The sequence below is a fragment of the Odocoileus virginianus genome, chromosome 16 (genome assembly GCF_023699985.2).
Source record: "Odocoileus virginianus isolate 20LAN1187 ecotype Illinois chromosome 16, Ovbor_1.2, whole genome shotgun sequence".
NCBI lineage: Eukaryota > Metazoa > Chordata > Mammalia > Artiodactyla > Cervidae > Odocoileus > Odocoileus virginianus.
Genome location: NC_069689.1, coordinates 59831185 through 59851220, shown reverse-complemented (window position 1 = coordinate 59851220; position 20036 = coordinate 59831185). Strand labels below are relative to the sequence as shown.

General features: G+C 42.2%; 1 protein-coding gene across 1 annotated transcript in view; it reads right to left on the bottom strand.

The window, feature by feature from the left end:
* Positions 1–1812: 1812 nt before the first annotated feature.
* The window catches only part of IQGAP1 (IQ motif containing GTPase activating protein 1), a 100544-nt gene continuing 82320 nt past the window's right edge, over positions 1813–20036 (bottom strand). Inside the window, exons 27-38 of the mRNA XM_020911254.2 lie at positions 19318–19458; positions 19142–19226; positions 17567–17799; positions 16621–16753; positions 15522–15624; positions 14710–14845; positions 14229–14316; positions 11986–12198; positions 11082–11248; positions 8974–9096; positions 6276–6384; positions 1813–4109 (exon numbers count right to left, since the gene is read on the bottom strand). Coding sequence (XP_020766913.1) covers positions 3996–4109; positions 6276–6384; positions 8974–9096; positions 11082–11248; positions 11986–12198; positions 14229–14316; positions 14710–14845; positions 15522–15624; positions 16621–16753; positions 17567–17799; positions 19142–19226; positions 19318–19458 — 1645 coding nt within the window. The 3' untranslated portion in view covers positions 1813–3995. The remainder of the gene's footprint in view (positions 4110–6275; positions 6385–8973; positions 9097–11081; positions 11249–11985; positions 12199–14228; positions 14317–14709; positions 14846–15521; positions 15625–16620; positions 16754–17566; positions 17800–19141; positions 19227–19317; positions 19459–20036) is intronic.

Here is a 20036-nt window from a genome sequence, read left to right as displayed (position 1 = left end):
ATAAAATATTTTAATTTTTTTCACAAATAACAATGACAGGATGGTCAAAAGTAAGACTTATGCTTTAAAAGATAACATTAGAATAAAATTCTAAGGGAAGTGGAGTAGAAACACGAGTTTAAAGAGGAAAAAAGATGTCAACTTTCCAATCGACAAAGGGCTTTGTCCATGTGCCTTTAATTTTTATTGGATTATAGTTGCTTTATAATGCAGTGTTTCTGCTGTACACAAAATGAATCAGCCACACGTACACACACACCCCCTCTTTTTTGGACTCCTTCCCGTCTAGGTCTCCAAGGAGCACCGAGTAGTTCCCTGCGCTGACAGCAGGTTCTCATTAGTTACCTAATTTATACGTAGTAGTGTAGATACGCCAGTCCCAATTTCCCTTCATCCTACCCCGCTTCGTGAGCCTTTAAAAACAGGCAGTCCCATTGCTTCCTGCAATTAATAATAATAAAGTACAAGTATTAAAAAAATAAAATAAAATTAGGGGTTTCCATTGGGTCCCTTTAAGAGTGAGGTTATTTTTAGCTGGAAATTCACAATATGTTGGCAAGTATACACTTTACAGGGCTTCCCTAGTGGCTCAGAGGTTAAAGCGTCTGCCTGCAATACGGGAGACTTGGGTTCGATCCCTGGGTCAGGAAGATCCCCTGGAGAAGGAAATGTCAACCCACTCCAGTATTCAACCCACTCCAGTATTCTTGCCTGGAGGGTCCCATGGACAGAGGAGCCTGGTAGGCTACAGTCCACGGGGTCACAAAGAGTCGGACACAACTGAGCAACTTCACTTTCATACACTTTACAACTTTTTTAAAAATTGTGTTTATTTTTGGCTGTGCTGGGTCTTCATTGCTGGGTAGGCTTTTTCTCCAGTTGCAGCGAGCGGGGGCTACTCTCTAGGCAGGGGCTTCTCACTGCGGTGCCTTCTCCGGCGGAGCACAAGCTCCGGAGCGTAAACTCAGTAGTTGTGGCACACGGGCTTAGATGCCCCACGGCAAGTGGGATCTTCCCAGACCAGGGACTGAACCTTAGTCTCCTGCATTGGCACATGGATTCTTTACTGCTGAGCCACCAGGGAATACCCTGTATTTGTATTTTTAGGTACGGCTGCCCCTTGGGGTCTTATTTAAAAGGCAGCCATTTCCCCTCCCTTTTGCTGCGGTTTACTTTGTCCATATCCAATGTCCCGCAGTCTTTTCTGGTGATTTGTACACAGTGGGGACGTCCTCTGAGGGAGGTACTGTGACCTAGAGTGCTGCTGTCATAAAACAGTTAATGCTACTGTAATTTGAAACTTCCATCCACTTGCTGATCAGAACTGACATTGAAATGTCCACCAATAATGATTAAAGAAAAATTTGATGATTTAAAAAAAAATATTTATTTAGGCTATGTTGGGTCTTAGTTGCATTCATGGACCCTTAGTTCTGGTGCGTGGGAACTGACCAGGGGTCTGAACCGGTGCCCCCTGCATTGGGAGAGCAGAGTCTTAACCACTGGACCACCAGGGAGCTCCCTGGATGGTTTTTTCATTTTAAAAAAGAACTAAGTGACATTATGCTGGTTCTCCACCTTGCCACACCCCCAATTCTTTTTATGCTAAGGCTACTTAAAGCATTTTATATTTAAAAAGGCTAAACTCACAAGTTAAAAAAATCTCTTTGAGATAGCTGATTTGTGTTTGTTCCTTCAAAAAGACTATGAAGGGGTTGTTTTCTGTTGTGGTTTTCAATGATTTAACTTCACTCTAATTAACACTGTTTTGCAGGAACTGCTAACAATGAGACTGAGGAAAATCAACACAAAAACAAATGAATGACCTTTTATTTCACACAGAGATACAGAGTCAATTGTGTGGGGCAACGATCTGACAGGCAGTCCAAATTCTGGGAGGAGGAAATACACGGTCAATGTCATGATGGCTGGTTGAAGAGAAGGTCAAAGAAGGAAGAGAGTTGAGACAGAGACTGCTATGGCTAATAAATTAAAATTAAAAAGAGCTACTAAGTGTCAATGCCACGACTTGAATTTGTCTGGGCATCCTCAATGCTGTGAACACCGTAATTATGCATAGTTACCATCAAAATTACCATCTCAAGGTGTAGTTTGTGGCAATTGTGTCAAAGAACTATGCTCCTTACAGATCACTGAAACATCATATTTCATTAAAGAGTTGTGAACTTTACTCATTGTCTGTCATGGACGTGGCCTTTGGAGCCCGACATGAATTTGGGTTGAATATTATCTTTTAAGGTAAAACGGTTGACATTTTGGTTGGTCCCAAAATGCCACATAGAGTGGCATCTTCTTTTAATCTGAGGGAAATATTTACTAAAAAAATTGTCTTGCGAAACACAAGAAACGAGGTCAAGGTGGTGGAGACTCTTTCCATAACACTCCACACCTCACCTCTTCACCTGTCTGTGGGCTGCCTGGGGTGTGCAGACTCGTAAGGCTGCACCCGTGGCCCTGACTCAGTAAAGAGTCTATCATGAAAAACATACTTCCAGCACTTTACATCTGTAACTGGGATGCGTCACATGATTTGTTATCAATGAAAACAGTTTACTGGCTTTAAATATACATCAGTAAATTTTTAACTGTTAGTTTTATGATAAAAGAACACTGAACCAAAACATCAGAGGAAAGGAGGCTCAGTAGCGTGATTTCAATATATTTTCCTGGATAAAGACTGTTTTTAAAAAGTACATGACTTTTAATCTAAAAATGAAAGCTCCATGAGCTCAACGCTTAGCACTGAATTGTTTGTGACTAAATTTAAAAAACAGAGCTCATCAAATAAAGGCATAATGTGGGCAGCAAGAAAAAAGACAAAAAAAGGCGGGGTGGGGAACCAGATTTTAATACCACGTGTAACATCACTTGGCTGCTTTTGTTTGGTTTTGTTTCAGTCTGTTTAAGGCAGGATAATCTCTCTGCAACCCTGCAGATAAACCCTAGTGTTTTAGCTATAAAAAAGTTTTAAGAGTTCAGATATACAGATAAGCCAATTAAAAAAAAAGCCCCAAACCCTTTTCTTACAGTATTCTAAAGACTTTGAAGCATTATATAAATCCTTAAAATTCCTATCACCCCCATTTTAAGAAATAAATCTACACTTTCATAAGGCACTCTCTTAGGATACAAAACAGTTTTGGAAACAGTTACATTCTACACTAGGGATAACCCATTCCTTTGCCATAGGGATGGAGTGGATCGTTTGCCTGAAACTAGTCAATCTTTGCACCAACAGAAACAAGCAAGTGTTCAGACCATTCTGAATTTACCTAAATAGCTTAATTTTAACAGTGGGACTCTCCCATCCACTGATGAGAACTGCCCAAATTTAATGGTGAAATTTAAAAACAACATCCCTCTTTTTCTAGAAAATGCTTCCTTTGAACACAGAACAGTGACTTCTATTAGCTCCCGCCCATAAGGGAAGACAGAATGGAAGACAACCAAAGCCTCCCCATATCCTTCAATTTTACTGATGGAACAGAAATATACAGGAACTTCACTTTTAAGTGACAACCAATAACTATGGATAACCTAACATTTTAACTGTGTGTCTTCTAAGTATGCACATTATTGGGCTAATGGCTTCCACTTCTAAACAGCAAGTATTCAAATCCCACCGTCCATATCACTAATAGAAACAAACACCAAAGCTTACAATATAGTAATGCAACCTCTAAGACTGTAACAACATGAGAGATTTCAGGAGAATTCCCACTCTTCCCTAACAGAAGAGAACGAAGGAACAAGATGGGTCAGACTGGGCCTGAAATACAATTTCACTATGAAGAAAGGACGACCAATGTCCCTGTTGAGTGGGAGCAGTTAAATTTGTGGAGTTGGGGGCGATATTAGACTGAGGCAATGGTACGGGCTGGGTCTTTGCTTCGGAGAAATAAAGAAGGACCTCCAGAAAGGCGGCTGCCGGGCACTTCTTTCTTTATCCTTCTGAGCTGGAAGCAAATGCTCTGTTACTTCTCGTAGAACTTCTTGTTGAGAAGGAAGATGAGGAGGTTGACGTTGACTTTAGCCCTGTCAAATAATTTCATGACGGCGACTCCTTCATACTGTAGCTGCAGCAGGTCCTGTTCAAAAAAACATTCTGATGGTTAATCAAGTCTGTGGGACAAGAAAAGGAGAGACACGAGTAGGGAGGAATCTGAAAGGGATGCGGTGTGCCTTGTGCGCCAGATGTGAGCTGGGGTGAGACACAAGTGCCCAGCTATGGACCTGCCTGCTGCGGCCCAGTTCGTCTAAGTGATATATGCCTGGAGAAGGTGACAATGTTTCAATCCATGATGAGACATAATAACCACTTAACACAAGATAAGGCCAGTAATGTCATCCCAACACCATCTACTAGAGTCTTCATTTCCTTTTCAAATGACAGAGCTGTCCTATCCTGAACACGACGGGGAAGAGAGGACTAAATGTTTTTTACATTTACTATATGTTCCTCAATGTAGAAGCGTGTTATACGATGTCTGTTTAAGTCCTGTCAGAAATCCTACCAGGGGTGATTATTTCAGATTTAAAGATGAGGCTACTGAGGCTGGGGGATGTTAAATGACCCGCCCAAAAGGACAGAGCTGGACATGGTGAATCTGGATCTGACAGCTAAGCCCTGTTTCCCTACTACCCTCCACTGTCCAAAACAAACTGAGGAAATCAGAGTGGTCTCACACCCAAACTTTGGAAGAGCAGTGGTGAAAAAGCAAGAATCAAAGGGCCTGAAGGCAGGACTTCTCGGTGGTCCAGTGGTTAAAACTTCACCTTCCGAAGCAGGGGGTGGGGATTCGATCCCTGGGTGGGGTGGGGTGGGGTGGGGTGGGATGAGGGGGGACTAAGAACCCACATGCCACAGGGCCAAAAACAAAAAAAAAAAACACATAAAAACAATACTGTAACAAATTTCAATAAAGATTGCAAAAAAAAAAATATTTAAAAAAGACAGGGGCTTGAAGGGATTCCAAAAGTTCAACCAATTCCTCTTTTGGAAAAATCTTAGCGGCTCCAGGTGGACAAGGACCCTGGTGCATCACCTGAACTGTAACATCTTGCACCTGGCAGTCATTCCATAGCTAATGACTCTGTGCATGGAGTGATACACGGAGACAGAATGGGCAGCCTACATAAATTTGGTGAAACTGAGGGAATAAGAGGCTCTTTTTTGTGTAAGGACTTGAGTTAGCTACGTGCATCATAAAATCATTTCACATCTGTACAGTTAACGTGTTTTGAGGGTCTACTGGTCATAAAGGGAGAGCGACATGTGCAAGAGCCCGAATTTCCTTTCAGGGAAAGGCCCCTGCCCAGCCTGGCGGGGTGCAGCCATCTGAGAAATATAAGCTGGGTATCAACCACGAAGCACTGTGTTCACAGAACTAATGGAAGCTGGACATTACCTAGGAGTCCTCTCAACACCCTAATAGTTTTTAATGTAAAAAAAAAAAAGAGAGAGAGAGAGATGTTTCAAAATAAAAATTAGGGACAGTTATGTTACAATATGATTCACTGCAGAGTTCTTCTTGAATTTAAAAGGGGATTCAGAGGGGAATTCCCTGGTGTTCCAGTAGTTAGGACTTGGTGCTTTTATTGCCCAGGGCCTGGGTTCAATTCCTGGTGGGGGAACTAAGATCCCAAAGCTATGTGGTGTGGCCAAAAAGTCATATTGCATAACAGCTTCAGACTGGAAACCCAGGCCTGTCATTTACTCTTTTCATTCTGATGTAACTCACGCTGTTTGTCTGCTCTCTGTTCTGTGATCCCTATTTATTAACTTAGATTCAATAAAAAGTTGCTTTCTCTCAAAAAAAAAAAGTTCCCAAAATATAAACAAAGTGAGATTCAGTTTACAAAGATGCAACTTACACACATCTTGTCAGCAGTATACCTTTAAACCTCCTATATCAAATCAAAATGAGAGGGGGAAAAAAAAGATTTCAAGCTACTGAAAAAGTTCATGATTTTGTACTGTCGAGATCTGTACCTAAACATTTTATTCACGTCCAAGGTGTCAGTTCAATTTAGTGGCAACCCTAAGTGGAAGCTTCAGGTATGCTCACTGAAGACTTATACATCTGCAAAAGCTTCCTAGCCCACACAGACCAAATCTGGCACTCAGAACTCAGCTCACTGCCAAGTGTGGGCTGCTTTCCTCACCTGGGTCTGCTTTTCTCCCCTTTCCTACCCTGACAAGAACACAACTGTCTCACACGCAGAGCTATCAGTTTTACCTGGTGCAGACCTACCTGATAATGTAACATAAATGTCTCCATCTGAACTCCCATGAACTTGGCCTTTACTTCAAAGTCTCCAACTTCTTCTGTTGGACTGATTTCAAAGATGACGTTTTTAAACCTGTTTGAAACAAAACATCACAAGGATTTGATTTTTGTGTTCTCATATAAAAATATTCTGTGAAGTCTGGAAAGGAGATGAGCTCAATGTTCAGCAGTGAAAAGTGTGACAAAATAAAGGTGCAAAGTACTATTGCAGGTGGGGATGTGTGTGATATTGATGCTGTAATTACCATCTGCTTTGGGATCTGGAGAGAGTGGCAACCTCTCCTGGGAGAACGTGGTTCCTACTGAGAGGAATCGCTGAGGAAGGACACAGTGACCTATGAAGGGATGACATCAGGACTCCTCCTGGCCTTCCGTGTGGCCACTCCTGAAGCGTGATAGTGAAAGGAGAATCAAGAGGAAATGGGGCCAGGAGGAGGAGGAGAAGACAGATGTCTGAATACAAGCATGTCTGAGGACTGGAAATGGTACATAAACAAAGCAGGGGTCAGAACCAAAAGAACCAAGACAGGAGGTGTTCTGGAAGGAGTAGGTGCTATGGATATAAATGGACTGAGTATTACCAAAGATAAACTGTTATTACTGAAGATATTTAAGGTACCACTCAGCCTCAACAACGTTACATGCCCAGGAGTTTTACAGCACCAGAAGGTGGGAGCAAGGTGTTCTCTAGGTGATCCAAGTGTGACACCCAAGATTTCCAAAACTCAACTATGAAGCAAATTGATCTATTATAAACAGAGCTGAGAACCATGGAGGATGCAAAAGAGGTCACTGAGAAGCTAGATGAGAGGTTCCAGAGTCCACAGGCTAAAACACATGCATTTTACTCAACAGGAGGCTCACAGGTTTTATAAAGGTATTATTTCACGTAATAAATAATTTTATTTTAACTGGTTTGGTTTGTCATCTGGTTTCTAAGTCGGCGGTAGCAAACTATTAAATAATGATAGGCACCTGAACAATAACAGGAAATAACGACAAAAAAAGAAGGGAATAAATAATAAATTATAAAAAAGGGTTGAAAAATGCATAAAGTGCTAATCTAAAAAAAAAAAAAAAAAAAAACACAAAACACCAAGGTGCTCAATTGAAAAAATAATCAAAGAAAACATAGATAATAAGCCATGTTTAAATACATACACACACACACACACCCCCTCAAAAAACCTCAATTAGAATTCTACAAAATGCAAATTTAAAAGTGCTACCTTTTTTATCTGTTAAGTTAAAAATATCAAAAATTGCTTTGTTATTCAATGATGGTAAAGAATTATTGAGGTAAGAAAGCACTTTCATACACATTTCAGACATTGTTAGAAAATATTTTGTAATATTAATACACTAGTTAAAAAATTTTTTTCCACTACTATGGAAAATAGTATGACAGTTCCTAAAAAAATTAAAAACAGAATTTATCATATGATCCAGTAATTTCACTTATAGGTATACAGAAAGCAGGGTCTCAAGAGATATTTGTACTCCCATGTTTACTGTAACATCATTCACAACAGCAAAGAGATGGAAGCAACCCATATGTCCATCAATGGACGAACGGATAAGCAAAATGTGGTTCACATATACAGTGAAAAGCGACTCAGGCTTAAAAAGGAAGAAAATCTGTCACAGGTTACAACCTGCATGAACCCTGAGGACATCATGCTAACTGAAGAAAGTCAGACACAAAAAACAAGTATTATATTATTCCGCTTGTATGAGGCAACTAGGAGTCAGATTCATAGAATCAGAGAGGAGACTGGCTGGTTTCCCAGGGCTGGGGAAAATGGGAAACGGGAGTTGTTATTTAATGGGTACAGTTTCAGTTTTGTAAGATGAAAAGGTTCTGGAGATGGGCTGCACAACAATGTGAATGTACTTAACACTACTGAACTGTACACTTAGAAGTAGTTAAGAGGGACTTCCCTGGTGGTCCAGTGGCTAAGACTCCAACTTCCAATGCACAGAGCATGAATTTGATCCCTGGTTGGGGAACTAAGATCGCACATGCCTCACAGTGTGGCCAAAAAACTAACTACTTAAAAAAAATAGCTAAGATGGTAAATTTTATGTTTTGTGTTTTTCACAATAAAAAAAAAATTATACACTGATCAGAAATTGCAATTTTAGGCATCTATCATAAAATAAATAATCAAAGGTAGAATCAAAGATTACATAATAAAGGTATTATTACATGTGGAATATTGTAAAAAGCAAAATCAACTTAAAATATTCTACCATAGGTAAATGGTTAAATTAAAACTAGAGTATTAAAAATTATATGGTCATTCAAACTATGTGAAAAATGCTCACAACACGTAATGAGGAAAAAGTTGGATACATGACTATAAACAGTATCATTCCAATTTAAGTTAAAAAAAAAAAGTAGTAAAGTGAGTGAATAATCTTTATGTGAATAGAGGCATATAGGGAAAAGATACAAATACATTCCCTTCTATGAAAGACAAATTAACTCTGGGTATTAGGCCAAATCCTGCATATAACTGATTAAATTAATCAATTACAAACACACATAAAATATAATAATGATTATCCAGATAAGAGAAAGTCAATAAGATAAAGCTATGACAAACACAGAAGCAAAAATAATCAATATATAAAATAAAGTTAAATAGTCAATACTCACTGATTCACTTGCAGGTCCTCAATTTCCAAAAGAACTCCTTTTTCATGTAGTCTTGCTGCCGTGTATTTTAGAGAGATCTTTTTGCTTTTCTTCCCTTTCATTTCCCTAGGCTTTTTGGAGACCCTGTAAAGACCACATTATGGCACTTTCTATAAGTTACTATCTACTATGAATTTCTGTTGGTCACTCAAGGATATGAGGTTGGAAAATAAACTTCCCATACGCAAGCATAAGTAACAAACCAATTCTAAAATGGCAAATGAATGCTAGGATTTCTACTTCAGGGAACTATACTGAAGGGAACCCCACAGGAGTCACTCTTAGCCCCTTGGCTGTGCAGAGAAAAAATAAAAATACCTTAGAATGTGTAATTTTTAAAAGAGTTTAAGTCAGCACAGCAACACAGAGAAATGGGAACAAGGTAAAAGAAACAGATGTTAGCAGGCCACTGGGATAATCAAGGCACGAAGCAGTAAGAAAAGTAAGCTAGGGAGGAACTGAGATGAACGAGAACAGGATCTGGGACTCTCACGGGAGGGCTCTCAAGAAATGGGGCAAAAAAGCTGGTAGCTGGATAAAAGGTAATAATCCCTGCAGCTGAAGTACCTACCAAAGTCACAACTGCATAAAATTTTGAAGCTGGCAATTACATTTCTAGAAATTTATCTTAAAAAAATATGCCTACATCTGCAAAATGACATGTACAAGAGGCTATTTGTTGCAGAATTTTTTATAAGTAACAAGACAACGTCAATGTCTATCGATGGAGAACTGACTCAGCAGTTACTTCATTTCTACAACAGAATACCACAAAGCCATTAAAAAAGAAATGAGAACCTAGCTCTGTCTGCCTAGAAGGCCTGAAACAATAATGGCTCTGGCAATAAGCACATCTAGTCCCTAGATTTTGGTTTGTAAATACCATCCTTCATTACAAAGAATGAGGGATGTTTGGAGAAATAGCTGATTCCAAGCCTGGGGAGGGGAGAATACAAACTGAACCAGAAATATCTTGTGTCAGAGTAAGTCAAGAGGTGCTCAGAGAATGATGGGGACATTTCAGAAGGACAAAGGCACCAACTACGTGAGCTCGGTTATGTGAAACTGATTTTCACCCCTTCACATCGGCCCTGCCTCACTTTGGGAAGTCTTCAGGGAGGGAGAGAAAAGGCATAGATAGGAAGAGTAAGCAGGCTAGGGAGAGGGGAAGCTGATGGGCTAAACACAGTGAATCTATTAATAGCTGAAAGGTATATGGGTGCTTGTGGTTCTATTCATGGGATTTTTCTGGGGTTTGAAGAGTCTCAAAATGAAAAGTTGGGAGTAAATAATAAACAGCCTTCTAGTAAGTAGAACCTGTGCTTAATCACTTCACCTTTCTGGATTTTCAATTTCCCTCCCTGAAAAATGGGCAGATTGATGGTTTGTAGCCAGCACCAAGGAGGCTGCATCAGTTCTTCCTTGGAAGCTGGGGAAAAATCATGGTCTGGGAGCCTGTGCTCAGGAAGTACAGAGGCCAGGGAATTGAACTGTTTATATTAATATTGTTCCTTAAGTGAGTTTTGAGGTGCATCCTGGTTTGGGGGCCACTAAAAGACCCTTTTACAAGGTTCTTTAATTTCCAGGGCCGAGAAGATATTTTGGAACACACGATGTTTAGAAATAAGCATCCTTGAAACCCTCCACACATTATTTATTTACACCATACCATAACAAATGGAGGGCTTCCCAGGTGGCTCAGTGGTAAAGAACCTGCCTGCCAAAGCAGGAGATATAAGAGACTTGGGTTCAATCCCTGGGTCTGGAAAATCCCCTGGTGAAGGAAATGGCAACCCGCTCCAGTATTCTTGCCTGGGAAATCCCATGGAAAGAGGAACCTGGCAGGCTACAGCCCATGGGGTCACAAAAGTCGGACACGACTGAAGTGACTTAGCATGCGCGCACACATAACAAATGGAACTAGGAAATTACAAACGATTAGAAGCCAAACAAAGGACTAATGCAATAAACAGATCCAGTGTGTTGTCAGTAAAAATCTCCAATGTCACTCACTTCAGTTGCTTCTACTTCTTTTTCCCCTGACATTGATTCTTTATAAGAATACTCACTTGCCCTTGCTGGCTAAGTTATCCAGGCAGGTCTTGATGTAGCTTTTATAGTAATCCACCTGCTCTCCATAAAAGGTGGCCTTAGAGTTCAGGGCAGCGTACGTCTGCTGCAGCTTCACCAGCTCAGCCTTCCTCCTCTGTCGGTATCTCCGCTGATTCCGAATATCCTGCGACATAATTATTAAAATCACAAAAATAATGATGTCATGTGCTTCTGGAACCATTAACACTAGAAGCTGGCAGTGTTTAACTCAGCCTTACTTGTTCTTCATAGGCAGCAGTTTTATGCTCAAAAATTAACAAAGAAATTCAGATTTCATCCATTTTCCCCATTTCTATTTTCTAGAGGCAGGGAAAATGGGTTACTTTCACAGATCTCCAACAGATCTCAGAATCAACTGGCAAGGCGTGTTTAAACATCTTAAATATACTGTCAGGAGAGGAGGAAAAAAATCATTTTAATATAACAAGTGCCAAGCTACAAGGTGTGTGTGGTGTGCTTTAGTGCAACAGCAGAGGACGCATAAATTCCCTGGCCTGCATCAGGGCCCCTTACTTGAGAAGACTCACACAAATCTAGGATGTGATGATCGATCTGAAGCTATTTCTATTGCAGTTATCACTGAAAAGAGTCAGAGGAATTCTTTAAGGCCAAAAGACAAACTGAGACACAGGAAACTCTAATCAGGATGTTCTTCCTACTAATTTAGGCCATGGGATAAGCCATGGAAGGGCAGGCTAGGACCGCATGCTGGAAGGGTCAGAAGCGATTCCCGGGAGGAGAGGACCTGAATCGGCCCATGAACTAAAGGTATGTAGTCACTGGAACAGCTCCCGTGTCCCCACAAGCCTCTGAGATGGCTTTCAACACGGCCAGGCCACTGTTGTCCCCTAAATGCCATACCCTGGCGATGTCATTGATCAGTTCCTGGTATCTGTTCTTTGGGTCCACGGTGCCAAGCTCTGTGAGTTTCTTCAAGCCTGACTGGATCTTCTCCTTCTTCTCCTGAAGACTGAGATTGCTGTCTTCCTTTATGGTTTTGGACTTCTTCATCTTGTCCGGAGTTTTGGCATCACGGATGGCGCGTCTCTGCATGGCCCTCTGATGTTCGGCTTCCTATACCAAGAAAGAGGATTTCATGAAAGGCCTCCAATCTAACCCACACCTGAGCCTATACAGCTCACACACTCCATTCGAGAAACAGAGGGCAACAAGTTTATACCCCCCTGCCCACACCCCAACAAACTGCATGAAGCAGAGGCTGCTTTCCTTTCATCTGGAAGAGAAACATCTATGAGGCTGGATGTTGGTGTCTTTTTTTTTTTTCTAATGTTGACCATTTAAAAAATCTTTACTGAATCTGTCACAATATCACTTTGGTTTTTTGACTGTGAGGCATGCGAGATCTCAGTTCCCTGACCAGGGATTGAACCTGCACCCTCTGTATTGGAAGGCGAAGTCTTAACAACTAGACTGTTAGGGAAGTCCCAAGATGCTGGCTTCTTTCCTGGACTCCAAGGTTTAATCAGAAGATTGAACTCTACTGCATACAAAATCCCTCACTTTTTCCCTATCACATGTGGGATATGGAAACCATTTACTTTTATTTGAAACCTGGCGTGATGAATGTTACAATCACACCATTGCAATGCCAGTGGCGGGTGAATGTTTTTTTCCCCCACCTCGTCACAGCTGGATCACCTTCAGGCCTGCCCTCTGCTTTCAAACGTGCTGCAAACACCAGTGAAGAGACCCTTCTTATGTCTGGTATCTCTCCTAATCACCAACCAATGTCTGTCTGTTGTGTTCCCACCCAACAAACGATCCACACCTGCTTTCCCCTTCTTTCAGCACTTTCCTCAAAGTCTGGCTATCATTACCAGTTCTCATTACCATTCCTCTCACCCCAAATCCAGTGTGTTCTCTTAGCTGTTGCCTTATTCATCTTCCCTGCACATCTTCCTTGTCTTAGCAAGGGCTGGTGCCTCCAAAGGACCCATGGTCCTTTCTTTATGACTGTTCTCTCTCAAAACCTCAATGATCACCTCTATGCTGATAGATCCTAGCATATAGCTAAGGTTCTGGGACCCTATTTTGAACTGTTTGTACTGGGGATGTTTATACTCAGAAAGGTCATAATTTTTCCTAACCTAGAGAAATTCCTTTCCTAATATTCCCTTTCATTCTAATGTCAAAACTACTGCTTATCATGTGATATAAAGAGCATGAACTGGAGTCAGACAGAACCAGATCCAAGTTTGGCTCTGCTACTGTAAGTGAATGACTATCGGCAAGTTATTTAACCTCAAGGCGGTCTCAGTTTTGTCATCTGTGAAATGGGGAACCTTGGTTCAAGCCCCATACCTTCCTGATGCTTTGCTCCTCACTGGCCCCTTTCTTAATTTCTTTTATTTTTGAGTCAAGACCATGGTGAATTTTCAGTGGTTTTCTAATTGTTTCAGCTTATATGTCACATGTATCCAACTGTATCATGAGTTCACATAACTCAGGAGCCATATTCTACTCTTCTCTCCTACCTACCAAGGCATTGAACAGAATTCTAACTATAGGACTTCCCTGGTGGTCCAGTGGTTAAGAATCCACCTGCCAATGCAGAAGACATGAGTTCGATCCCTGGTCTGGGAAGATCCCACGTGCCTCCGGACAACTAAGCCCGTGCTCCAGAACCACTGAAGCCCTCACGTCCTACAGCCTGTGCTCTGCAACAAGAGACGCCACTGCAATGAGAAGCCCATGCTCACTGCAAGCAGAGAAAGCCCTCATACAGCAAGACCCAGCACAGCCAAAAAATAAAATAATAAAATTTAAAAAAATTTTAGAAATACAATATTCAATAGATTGCTGGGCAGACTCACTGACTCCGTCTCAGGTTAAATTAAAGCACGCACACAGACTGTATGCAAGTGCCAGTGAGCTCTGTGCCGTAGAAACATCGAACTCTGGATTTAGGGACCAACAGCTTTCTCAGGAAGCCCTGAGTGCTACCATCTGCCAGTCACATCCAGGCCCACCTCCCAGTGACCGCCTCTTACCATCTGTGTCCCCCCTTCTCAGTCTTGTCACATGCCCACCACAGGAGCATCTATCCATCTAATTATGGTACACGATAAACCCCCAAACTTTACCTGTTCACTGGTGGCTGGTGTTTCTAGGATTTCAGTCAAGGTCTCTCCTGGCTGGAACCGGATGACATCCACAATTAAGCGTTTTGTGCTGAAAGGAGATTCGGGAGGCATCGAAACATTAGCACCTGTCCCGCTTCCTCTCGAAGGGACCTCAGCAGGAGCAGAGCAAATGCTGCCTCCCAGAGCCCCGCTGGGCAGCCCTAACACAGGCGCACGAAGCCCCAGGATTACTCACGCAGCTCTGACAGAGTGGGTACTAAGGTCAGGATCTCAGAGAGGCAAATTTGTTTCAGCATCTCATTAGCAAATAAGGCAGGTGAGTTCTGTGCCAAGTATACTACAGGAGATGGCCAGAACTGTATTGGGCTTAAACGGCCAAGGTCATTTTAGGTATGAACAAGTGGACTCATTCAGCAAGACCAAGGGACAGGCGTAATCACTGGGTTACAGTCACTCCACTCCTCCTCCTTTCAATCCTCACTTCAGTAAGATGGTCCGAGCATCCATTTCTGCATTCTCATCTCCAGGCACATCAAATTTATTGGTCAGTGTGAGAGACACTTCTGTCTTAGCCAGTGCCTCCTTATTTGGGTCATTTAAATTGCCAGCACCTTCTCCTAAAGTTTTGGAAGGGTAGGGAAAAAAAAAAATCAATATAATAAAGAGAAAAGACATTGGAGAGTAGATGATAATTCAAATAAAAGAGAATGCAAATTTAAGAAGATAGTTGAATCAGCCAATATGTACCTTGTGGCAAGGATACCCTTCAGTGAGAAAAAATATATTATGTCAAATGATTACGACAAAGGATCTCTAATATAATAATAAATGTTTGACAAATCATTTCAACACTGTAATATTTCTCTCCCAAAATACCCTGTTCATTTCCTTTACAGGACGTATCATTTCTAGTTATATGATTATATGTATTGTTCTTGCTGTTCAGTTGCTAAGTTGTGTCTGACTCGTTGTGACTCCATGGACTACAGCAGGCCAGGCCTCCCTGTCCCTCAACACCTCCCAGAGTTTGTCTAAGTTCATGTCCAATGAATTGGTGATGCCACCCAACCATCTCATCCTTAGATATGTATTACATCTGAGCATTTATAATAGCACTACATTTGAGTCCATTATCCACTGGACTGCAGTTCCTAACAGATGTTCCTAACACCTCACTTCTTCCCTGATGTGGATTTGGAGCACAAACAGCGTGGAGACAGAGGAGGAGACAATCACAGCACTCCTGCCGTGCTCCCCATCTCCAGCTGCCAGGCAGTTAAGTCAGAGCCTTACCTATCAGGGACTCGATGGTGGGCACCTCGCCGAGGTCGTCCAGCAGCTCATGGATCGGATCATTGTGCTCTGGGGCAATGGCATCCTGGTGGTCTAACAGGAGCTGCATCCACACATCCAGGGGTCAATTCCATTCACACACTCAACCCACCAGCCCCCAGCCCCACCCACAATACCTAACAGCACAAAAGAGGTTAGATAACAAAACTCCTGTGTTTTCAAGAACTGATGAACTAATCCTCAATAGACTGACCCAAATAAACAACATGACACATAGAGCAACATGCTGGCCTGTGATGTATGAAGAAGAAATACTGGAACTCTCTCAGTACCAGCTATAGAGGATTTAAATGCACCCTACAGAAGAAAGAACATGGAAGCTCACAGACTTCAATACCCAAGTCATCAATGTACTCTACAACCAGTTCAAATGACTCACACTCATGCTTTCGTTTAAAGCTCCTGGTATATAATATCTTTTAATTCAGAGAAAAGTGTATTAGATCAACATTATTATTAATTCAGGGCCATTCGCCAAATCCTACTTGGTGATGTCAAAAATGACAATCACTGAAATTTCATTTTACTTTCTCATTTCTTGTTCTATATGCCCCCAAAGGGGAAAAGGAATGAATTACAAAAATCTGAGGTGGGGAAAAAAACAGCACTCAAGGGAAAGTCACTCGAAGGTAACACAGAGGAAAAAGCTGGTATCTTAGATCATGTTAGAAAAGTAACACAGAGGGCCAGGGTAAAAAGAAGGAGCAGTAAAAACAGTATTTTATCCAGTCACTATATCAGGGGTCACAACAGAAATTCTGAAGCCCACCCACGGGGCTTCTGATTCAGCTGGCCTGAGGTGGGGTTCCAGAAATTTCGTTTTTAATAACCAGCCCAGATGATATTGACGCAGGTGGCCTGGGGATCACTTCAAGAAAGTTAAGAAAAATAAGCAAAGGAAGATAAGAAACAAGGCAGATGTGATGTCAGTAAGATCAAAGGATGGGGAGGTATCTGGCGTCCAGAGACAATGGACAGCAGCCAGAGAAGGCAATTAAGACAGAGCAATGGAATTACATCACTGAAGAAGAATACTTACCGTGTGGGTGTTGATGATCTCGCCAATGGAGATGTAGATCACTGGCTTGGTGAGGGTCACTAAGTCAGAATACTCGTCCACATTAAATTTATCCTGAAGCTCTGGGACATCACAAGCAGTTTGGAAAAACCGTCTGAAAATAAACACAGCAGTCAGGCCCCAACAATTGCCATGCGTGTAAGAAGCTGACGAAGGAAGGACACCCCACAAACCCTTGGTGTGGTGAGTTCAAACAGAAGCCAGGCAAGATGGCTGACTCGAGAGAAACCACAGCATGTCCATTGTGCTGGACAGCCCTGGGACGTTGGTGCTCTTTGCACTTTATTTTGGTTCTGCCCACAAGAACCGCTCAACCATAATTTAAGACGGTTCTCAAACACCAGTTGTCGTTGTTGGACCCAACTCTCGAAGACAACGCCCTGAACTCACGACTGCATGACTAACTTATAAATACTGAAAGTGCGCTCCAATTCTTCTCTGATTACAAAGTAACATGTGCCTGATGTAGACGTTATGTTTATGTTAAGTACTGTCTATTTCATAGGAACACATTTTACTCCTTAAAAATATTTTTAAAATATTATTTTTCATTTCTATTTTGGCTCTGTTGGGTCTTTGCTGCTGCTCACAGGCTTTCTCTCATTGCGGGGACATGGGCTTAGTTGCTCCACGGCATGTGAAATCTTTCCGGACCAGGGATCCAACCCATGTCCCCTGCGTTGGCAGGCAGATTCTCAATCACTGGACCACCAGGGAAGTCCAGGACACATTTTAATAGCTCGCACATGCTCCTCATCATCATCTGGAGCTCGGAGTGCATCAGGCGTGTATCCAATGATACTGCGGTCCAGGGAATGCTGGGTGTGGTATTTCATCTCGTCTTTACCCTTAAGAGTTAGAAACATGCCCACAGAGTCTTTTAAGCACCTCATCCCTTTCCCCTTACCTGAATTTCTGGTAGGACTGGGAGAGGTATTCATTAATGATGCTCAAGTGAGCATTATCTCCCAGGAACATCTTATTGGAAGCTGCATGCTGGAGCATCTTGGCAATGGACCCGAGATTGCGGCGTTGGTCTGTGGTGAGTTGGCCTCCTGCCGACAGGTCAATGATGTCAAAGGCATCGGGAGCAACAATGGCTGGATTCATGTATCGGTAGTAAAGCAAGTTGCCAATAATCTGGGAACAGAGGAAAAAGAAATGGGTGTTAAAAGCCACTCCAACAAGTAAGCCACAAATGACTTTGCTAACAAAACCAGAAAATGTGGCCCTGTGAGGAAAAAAAACAAACATTCTACACACTCATACACACCTTTTCTCAAGGCCTAAAACTAAAATGACCAAACATTCCTCGACTGGATGCAGAAAAAAAAAAGAAAATGAGAACAGAATTGAAAATCACTACAATGAAAGAACAGATTCAGAAGGTAAAAATGATAGACATAAAGTCTGTTATTGAGCATTTTAGGACATTCTTTGTCCACATATTACGGTAGCAAATAAAGCCATGTCAGACACATGTACTTTTCATTACCGTGCAGGTGGGCACTCATTCTAAGCAGCTAAAACAAATCCTTGAACACGACCTAGCGTCATCTGTCCAACCCCCACCATCCTCATGCTGCAGATGTCAAAGGCAGACAAGTTAATGCCTCTGAGATCAAAGCCACTCAACACATATCTCTTCTATGGAATTCAAGGATAGTCAAAGCATTTCCCCTAGTTTCATTCAGAAAAAAAGAAAATGAATTCACCTGAACAGAAAGTCTAGAATCGAGGCCTCACTGTAGGAAAGCAGAGAGCTAGGAGAGAAGAAAAAAGCGTTCAGATTAAGGGAAAAAAAAAAAAAAAAAGAGGGAGCATAGCTGAGTAAGAAAGAGTCATCAGCAACAGCCTTAGCGGAAACAACTGTGCTTGATACCATTCACCTGGCCACCAGCAGAGGGAGCAATTCTTCAGCAAAAAGACAGGACTCAAAGAAATGTTATCTCAAGACAGAAAAATCCATCTTCTCTACTTGGTTGATAGCCGTGTGCCATTCAAACAACATAGGAACTATACAGTATCTAAAAGAGGTATCATTTACTGTTTACAATCACTTTCAAAGCCTCACGTTCAATGGCGAGCTACAGACAAAATCTATGTTAAGGTCCTTACTGCTAAAGGTCTAAGGAAGGGAATAGCTACCCACTCCAGTATTCTGGCCTAGAGAATTCCATGGACTGTATAGTTCATGGGGTCGCAAAGAGTTGGACACGACTGAGAGACTTCCACCTTTCCTTTTCATTTTCAAGGTCAGGCTTAGTCCTGGAGAAGGAAATGGCAAGCCGCTCCAGTATTCTTGCCTGGAGAATCCCAAGGACAGAGACCAGCAGGCCAGTCCATGGGTTCTCAAAGAGGCAGACACAACTAAGCGACTAAAACAAACAAAACGAAGGTCTAAGGCCAGGTTTGGTCTGGGCACTTTTCCCTCTAAGGGCTATTATTGGAAGGCAAAGAACGTGCCAGCTTTTGGTCTCACCTTCAGCAGCTCATCCTCACCAGCATCGGGGAACTTCTCATGTAAGGAATCCTTCAGCACTTTGGCAATGAAGCGCATCCCGTAGCTGTGGGGCAGACAAAACTTGGTGAGAAGGACCGGGAGCTGGAGGCCACTAGTGCTGGGCTCTACCAGGGGCCACAGCGGGCGACACTCACGGGATTTTGTCCACGGAGCTGATGATGGCTGCCAGGAACTTGTCAGTCACGGCCCGCATGTTCCGGATGGAGTTGTCTAGCCGCGTCCTGACTTCCTCGTGAGACAGGGCCTGCTCTGGGGTCACATCATAGGGCAGTTTGCTGGGAAAGCAGAAATTACCCCCATGTATGTTAGACCATCACTTCATGGCAAATAGAAGGGGAAAAAGTAGAAGCAGTGACAGATTTTCCTTTCCTGGACAAAGGTCCATCTAGTCAACACTACAGTTCTTCCAGTAGTCATGTACGGATGTGAGAGTTGGACCATAAAGAAGGCTGAGTGCCAAAAAACTGATGCTTTCTAACTGTGATGTTGGAGCATACACTTGAGAGTCCCTTGGACAGCAAGGAGATCCAACCAGCCCATCCTAAAGGAAATCAACCCTGAATATTCATTAGAAGGACTGACGCTGAAGCTCCAATACTTCAGCCATCTGATGCAAAGAGCCAACTCATTGGAAAAGACCCTGATGCTGGGAAAGATTGAGGGTAAGAGAAGAAGGGGGCAACAGAGGATGAGATAGTTGGATAGCATCACCGACTCAATGGACATGAGTTTAAGCAAACTCAGGGAGATAGTGGAGGACAGGAAAGCCTGGCGTGCTGCAGTCCACGGGGCTGCAAAGAGTAAAACACAACTTAGCAAATGAACGATAACATGTTAGACCAACAACCTGAGG